The sequence below is a fragment of the Hyposmocoma kahamanoa genome, unplaced genomic scaffold (genome assembly GCF_003589595.1).
Source record: "Hyposmocoma kahamanoa isolate Upper Pololo Valley unplaced genomic scaffold, ASM358959v1 66, whole genome shotgun sequence".
NCBI lineage: Eukaryota > Metazoa > Arthropoda > Insecta > Lepidoptera > Cosmopterigidae > Hyposmocoma > Hyposmocoma kahamanoa.
The window spans coordinates 18050826-18058722 of NW_020653854.1; the positions used below are offsets into that span (position 1 = coordinate 18050826).

The window sequence follows — 7897 nt, forward strand, 5'->3', positions numbered from 1 at the left end:
CATAGAAACTTGCTGATTAGAAAATTACACTAAGATAATTAAATTACGAAATATCACAGGAAACACGATAAATACAAGAAACATTTGATTAAATTTCAATAATAAACGATTCCATAGAAAATATAAATGCTTTTATGAGATCGACATTTAATATTTCAGGTACAGATACAGGCTAAGGTTAATTCCAATAAATAAATAACAAATTATAAACATTTCAAATTAAAATGTTTTTAATTTCATCTAAGACTTCTGGCTTTGTATAAGCTATGATGCCTTCCACATTGGCATATTGTTGTGTGTCAATGTTCATTGGGTCATTGTATGTTACAGGTACGTAAGTAGTGTAGGAGAGTATATCTCCACCTTTTGCACATAGAATGGCGTGCGGAGCGCAGGTGTCCCAACGAAATGTTGTTCCTTTTGATACTATGTAGGCTGCAGCTTCTCCTGAGAACAAAATATGTACCATTGCAACTGACAGAAGAAACAAATTTAATGAATATGATATATCACATACCTTATGAAAGAATGGCATAAGTGGAGTTGCGTACGTAACTCCACTTATGCCATTCTTCTATATATTCTATATATTTATTTAATATGAACCTAAGAGTTCATTTTCTTCTTTAAAAATTAAGTTATTGAGATTGATGACACGTGACCTTACAATAACAGATTAGTTGTGAATTTATACTGTACTAAAATAACACCTCTGCTGACCTTACCCCAAATTTTCCTTCCATTCGCTCTATACAATATCAAAATGTATACATATAATCAATTTTATACAAATCTAATGTCAATTAAAATATTATAAACTATTTACTATACAGGGTTATTTGTAAAATACTAACAATCTCTTAGGAATATATTACTAACATCATGAACAACCACTTTTTTTCTCTGAATTTTAATCATGATATTTTACTTTCGTACAAAAATAAAAATATTTATTTTAAATAGCTCTGTCTAAACGATGATAACTCTGTGCAGTAGCAACAGGAAGCACGCGGGAGGCTTGCTAACAAGTTACTGTCAAAATGCGGGTCTAAAAAGTTTCAGATATTACAAGAAAAAATTGAAAGTTTATTTTATGTAAAGTTATGTTTTTAAAAATAACTCTGTATATTATACTGTTTACTAGGTTTTGAATTTTTATTATTATTGTTATTATTAAAAAGGCATATATTAGGAGAACAAAATATGGACTTTTTGGATTATTCGTACCTAAATAAATTTTGAGCTTTTGTGCTGAGAATTATTTAGGCAATGCGCATGTTGAGGTATAACTCAGTCTATACCAGTTATACTCAACCTTTTTTCTTTCGGGCCCCATACACGTTTGCTATGTTACACGGCACCCATACATGGGCCGCAACATTTTTGAGTGATGGTCATTTTATAAACTTGGTGAGGTTTTACATTTACTCATCATCTGTTTACACATCCACTGCGGGACATAAGCCTCCCGGTCCTGTGCCGCCCGCATCCCGCCGCTGGCGGCCACTATATTTACTCTCTATATAATAAAAGTGATATTTGGTATTGATACAAGCTGTTTATTATTTTACTCAAATCAGTTTTCTTTACAGTCGTCTTACTTATTTCCAAAATTCCGGCTATTCGGCGTATTCGTTTCCTTCTCTTCGTTCTTTAAAAGTTGCTTATTTTCGTATTGTTCTTAAACTCGATAAATTCATTGAATAACCTTGCATAATCAAATCTCAATGTAGCTAATTGTGTTATAGTTTCTTTTTCTATATGGGTCATATTCGTCTAAAATGTACCTACATTTGCAGGTAATTTTTGTCACTAACCTTTTTCGTGGTTAAAAGTATAATTAAATACAATAATATTATTTTATACCGTTAAAATTATATATTGCTGGTATTTTTATATCACAAACCATTAAGAGCTCTGATGCCAAAAAAGTTTTGACGTTGGCTCCGCCCAAATTTGTGAAACAAATATATGCCTGAAGTTCGCGTGACATGCGACAGGAGATGTTGAATTTTGCGCATTAAAAGTACCAAATCCGTAGTGACAGTTGTCGATCATGCATAAATATAATTAATTATCTAATTTTTGTCCTAATAACCTGTAGCATTTCGAGGATAAATCGAAAAAAATTGAAAATTAGAGGTCATTTCGTGATTTTTATCTATCGAGGAAACTGTATTGTTTTATGTTTCTGATTAATGTCTATGCTTGAATATATCGTGTAGTTACTCATACAATATTTTATTTTTAACTTTAAAGTGGATATACCCCTCTAAAATCAAATCGAAGATTAGGAATTTTTCCTCTGCTCCCTCTTAAGTTACTCTACAATTTTAATAAATTCTAATAGTTTTTTGAACAATTAAAATTTTAACAATTTTACTTTCTATGAAATTTTAAATGTCACACCGCTCGGGTGTCGAATTCAACGGATCGTTACAGCCCTTTTTTTTCCATCCTCTAAGTTACAGCCGCCGGTTAGCAGAGAAATTCATGAAGTTGACATATTATGACTGTAATATTAATATACTTATTAGAATTTTAATAAATAATTACATTTTAAAACAATGTTTAAAAAAATCATTTTAAATTACTGTAAGTCTTTTTTTCCGTTTTGTAACATTTTGTTTCGTTACGCAAATAGAACGTTACAGATTCATTAAAAACAAATAATAATCAATTTTAATGTAGGCATAGTTGTTCTATCAACGAATGTATCATAGACGTATGCCTATTTTAAAACGTCAGCTGTGATTTTCATCGCTCCTCAATTTCAGGTACATTTAATTTCGGTTTCGTTACGAAATTTCAGTAATTACGGTAAGAAACCTATCAAATTATTTAAATATTTCTTTGTTTTTATGAAGTACACTTAAAATTACGTAGTAAGGCTTCATTTGATCACATTTGCGAGCAATTATTCACAGGGCTAAGTTACATTTTCTTGGTTTTTTATTGTCGGTTTAGTAACGTTTCGTTACGCAACGATACGGAAAAGGCTGTGAACATATTGATAGTGAGTGATAACTTCTAACCATACAAAATTATTTACTTATTTGTTACTGTTCAAATGCTATATAATCTGCGACCTCCGTAGTCGAGTGGCTTGCACATCGGTTTTTATGGTTTCCCATGTCTGAGCCCCCGGGTACGATCCCCGGCCGAGTTAATGCAGAAAAAAACTAACTTTTCTATGTTGTCTCGGGACTGCGTGTTTATCGCACTGTCGTAGTTTTCGATTTCCATAACACAAATGCTTAAAATTTACTTACTCTGGAATCAGAGGAAAGAAAGATCAAGAGATACAAAGACAGAAATGGAGGTACGAAAAAAGAAGTAAAAATAATGTAAGCCTACAAGAGATAATAAATTTAAATTGAAATCCTGCATATACTCAACTAGAGCTGGAAAACAAAAAGCTAAAAAAATATTCTGATTTTGACATAAACAAAAGAAGGCTGAGACAACAAAATTATAGGCTGAAAATAAAAACCTTGACAACTTTTCTACTATGCCTAGAAAAAAAATTAAATTATGTTAAATCAGCCTATATTGCGAATAAAGACTCACTAAATATTATTATTTGTTTTTATGTCTTACATTATGTGGACTATACTATCAATGATTATTTCCTCGCCACGTCGTGGAGTGAAAAGGAAAGAATAGAATCGGTTATTTTTTTATTAAATTGAGTTTAATTTCTCAACTGTGCCCATGCCCTTATGTTCCGTTTCGTTATTTTCGTTACTTTACGTTTCGTTTCTGTTTACCCATATGCTAGAAATTTTCAATAAAAAATAAAAAACTACGATTACGATGCTTTCGCATGGCCAGGAATGGGCAAGCGTGTGAATGAACTGGGGATGGTGGAAGTTAAGTATTCTATACGACCATTCGCAATGACCGATGAACGTTCTCACGCATCTCGCTTAAAATTTTAAAAACTTGGAATCTCATCATTTTAAAAAGTACCTTCATAAAGATAGTGTTACGGGCCTCTAATAAAAACTTGACTGGGCACAGGTTGAGTATGACTGATCTATACAATATTCATACAAGATGTATATACAGATTGTGAATCTTAGATAAAATAAATTTGCCTAACATTCATATAAGATATGCAATGGGTCAGTGTACCTAAAGCAACTTTCATCAGCTTATGTCCAGCACCAGGCACAGATTTCACTAACCATCCATTTGCTTTAAATTTATCAGCTAGTACAGGATTTTCTGCTGCACTCATAAGTATTGTCTTGTTCCCTGTCTCTATTTCACATATGTTGAATTTCTGTGTGCCATTGTAGTTTACTCCCCATAATATTCGGCCACTGCCACTGCAAAGAAACAAAATCTATTTATACATAATATATTTTATGAAGTTTCTCAACAAGGTATGATGTGAAACACAATGGCACAACAATATTTTCTGCACACACCACCTTTTTTACACATTTATTTTATTTTTAAATATATCATTTATTTCATTGTAGACAAGCAGCTTTTGCTGATGTCTACTACATCACAGTAGTGTTGAAATTTTTATTTTATATTTTATTATTTTTTCATTATTATTTATCTACAATCAGTCACCAGAGTATAATTAAATTGTATGAGTAATGTTTGAGAGCGAGGAAGCCACTACTTGAACCTCTCCTAGTCATTGAACACATGCTGTCATTTCAGTCTCTAATGTTACCATCATCTACCAGTACTTTAGTGAAAGGATTCGGATGAGTGTTGAGACGATCCCTGCATTTACGTCTATATAAGTACATCACTTCTAGAATAGTTGGGATCTCCAGATATACACTCCTAGATACACAATTCGACCCACTGTGCATTATAACTTTTAAACGGCTAGTATACAAAATTATTGTTATCATTGAAGAAAAAGTTTCCCCAGTTTTACAAAGTAAAATTTTCAACAAGGACATGGATATGGATTTAGTCTACCAGTTTCAAAATTGCATTATAGTTTTTGAGCAATCAAACATTTTTTAGACTTAGAGCATTTAATACTGAAAATGGGAGGTGGCATTCTTTGTTTTAAGTTTAGTTCACTTTTTTTAGCATCTATTCAATTTTTCATAGTGTTTTTGAAGGCATTCACAGAGACTGCAGAATAATATCTTCCAGCAGCTTGTTATGGAACCAACTCTTGATGAAGAAGTTATGATGTTACATACAGGGTTATTTGTAAAATACTAATAATGTTGCAGGTCTATCTTAATAACATCATAAACAATAACTTTTTTCCCACAACATTATCATCATCTTATTTAAGAGCCAGACTCTTGTCGGTGTAGCCTTTTCCACTCCGCAAGGTTCCTTGACCTCTTTATACAACATTATACAAAACATAATTTTACCAACAATAAATTTTTAAGTTTTTGTTGTACTATTTATACCTTTTTAGGTCTGTATCTGGTACTAAGTCCAAATGTGCAAGTGTCCTTCCTGATGATCTTCGCCTTTGCTCCTGCGATTGCACAGAGTTATGACCACTTAGTGCCATCTATTTCAAATTTATTATTTTTGTAAGAAAGCCTAATGCGATGAATTATTAAAAATAGTGGAACAATAGTTATTGTTTTGATTTTAGTCATATAGTCCTGCAAGATTGTTAGTATTTTACAAGTAACCCTGATATACATTGTTACTTGTATATATGAGTATAACGAAATTTCAACTTGTGAACACTTGATGGTTTCATGTGTTTATTTTTTTTGACAATATGTCTAATAATCCTATTGCACCATTTGTAATGTTAAGATTAAAACTGTTATGCTTACTTATTATAAAAAGGCTGATTAATAACTCCGACAACAGGTTCTCCTGTGGCCCTGCTGTATGCTCCAATTAACACAGTGACACATGGAAGCCCTCGCTCACTTTCTGCTTCACCTCGAACACCAGCTATGAACTCAGCTGTAGCATCTAAAGGTGTGAGATTGTTATAATAAAGAAAATTATTTAAAGTGAATACTAATAAACTGTGCAATGTTTTGACACATAACAATGTAATAGGGTAGGATACATGGATAGGCGTGTCACTTTCCACCAGGTGCACAACTTGTTCATCTCGTCACTTGATGTTATAAAAAAAATATATATATTATACTTTGTTTCAATACATTTTAAACAAAAAGTAAACAAACACGTCATTGACCTGACTATAGACCAATTGTAATGCGAACTAAAAATTGATTAATGATTGAATGAATCGATTTGTTTAATTGAGTCGTACTAGCAGTTTTCCTTGCATGAATAGTAAAAATACATAACCTATAAAAGCATATATTTGAAATTTCTAAAATCATAATTTTAAATCCTTCAAATCTTAGATACTTGTTTGATTGCGATTGAAATTTTCGATTTACCAATTGATTACAAAAACTTTAATTGAATGAATTGAATGTTTTTTTCATACAGCACTATGCAACCATAGACAAGTCATAGAAGTATAGATGAAAAATAACCTCACTTTTGAACTAGCGTTTTTCAAATAAGATTTTACGATGCTATTCAAATGAATATTGTTGGAAAAAGTGATGAGATATCAAGTTGAAAACTCCGAAATATATGTGAAAGTGTTACATATTCGATTTATTGAGTGATTGCTTTAGAATGACTATAATACAATTCTAAATGGCATGTCATGGCACTGAAATGTGCGGATAGGCCTTCCCAGACAGGTGACATAGTTCACTCAGACTAACTATAGGTTAGTAGGTATATAAAAGTTAATTTCAAGTTAAAATTAATACTACTACATTTACCTATAGGATCAATCCAAACCCCCAATTCAGCCGGGTTTATTTCAGGTAAATCTATAGGTAACTCTTCGATTGTAATGTTTATAGCATTATGAGCTGCCTCAGCCATTCGTACAGCTGATATTTGTGGCACAAGAGAACTCAACAGCTCTGCAGTCTTGTCAACATTTTCTTGTAGTTTAATGCTCACTCCATTTATTTCTGCGCACTCTTCGCCTCGAAAATGCTTCGCGAGGTTTGGGCATTTAAACGCTACTTCGTTCCTAGCAGATTCTTGAGCAAGGACATCAGCAATAGTCTTAAAATCCTTGTCAAACCGAGCATTCGCCTCGCCTTCGCCTTTTTCGGCTACAAGCAATGATTCACTCGCGGAATCGTTGCAACAAGATCTCGCTATGTTAGCCGCGCGCTCGGATGCATATATAAGAGCTTTTAGTACTTCTTCCATTCTTTAATCCACAATTCCACAGGACACAAAAATTATGCAAATGAAAAACGAAAAATTGATTAGGAATTTTTTAAACGTCAAAGTCACTGTCAAGATTTTTTTTTATTTATTAAGGCTTTGGCAAAGCCATTAGCCTAAACATGAAGTTTAATTCAGTCCAGAGCGTATAATTAATTTTTTTTGTCAGTTTGTCCCTCTATGGATGCGCTCTGGACCTTTTGGAGGGAAAACTTTCGTTTTTATTTTGACTTTCAATTATTTTGTGAAATCTAGTTTAAAGTGGAATAGGATAGTGCTTTTGTGCTTTAATCGAAGATTAAAACACGAAATTATACGAATCTCGAACTAGAATACCCGTATCGGCCTGTTTTGAGGAATCCCGAGTCAATCCAAGCACGCCGCCTCAAATTGCCTATCCTCTTTGTGGCGCCCATATTTACAGAAACATAATTAAACTTCATGTTTAGGCTGATGGCTTTGCCAAAGTCTTAATAAATTTAAAAAAAAAATTGTCCCTCTATAGGTAAAGGCAAAGGAGACAGTCTATACAGCCAAGTCTGTTATGTATTTTCTGAGGACAAAGCCAAGTCTTCTTTCCTAGTAAAATTCTTCGCTGAAAATAATGGTAATATTAGGGGTTAAAGTATGAAATTGCCGTTTTATTGCAATAGGT

At 32.6% G+C, this 7897-nt stretch overlaps 1 protein-coding gene across 1 annotated transcript; it reads right to left on the reverse strand.

Annotated features, from left to right (window-relative positions):
- Positions 1–143: 143 nt before the first annotated feature.
- Positions 144–7224, reverse strand: LOC113231717 (inositol polyphosphate 1-phosphatase). The gene is made up of 4 exons (XM_026466199.1): positions 6780–7224; positions 5793–5937; positions 4138–4334; positions 144–447 (listed from the first exon to the last, which is right to left on the reverse strand). The coding sequence occupies exons 1-4, from the start codon at positions 7222–7224 to the stop codon at positions 215–217; spliced, it is 1020 nt and encodes a 339-aa protein (XP_026321984.1). The 3' UTR covers positions 144–214.
- Between the last annotated feature and the right edge of the window lie 673 nt (positions 7225–7897).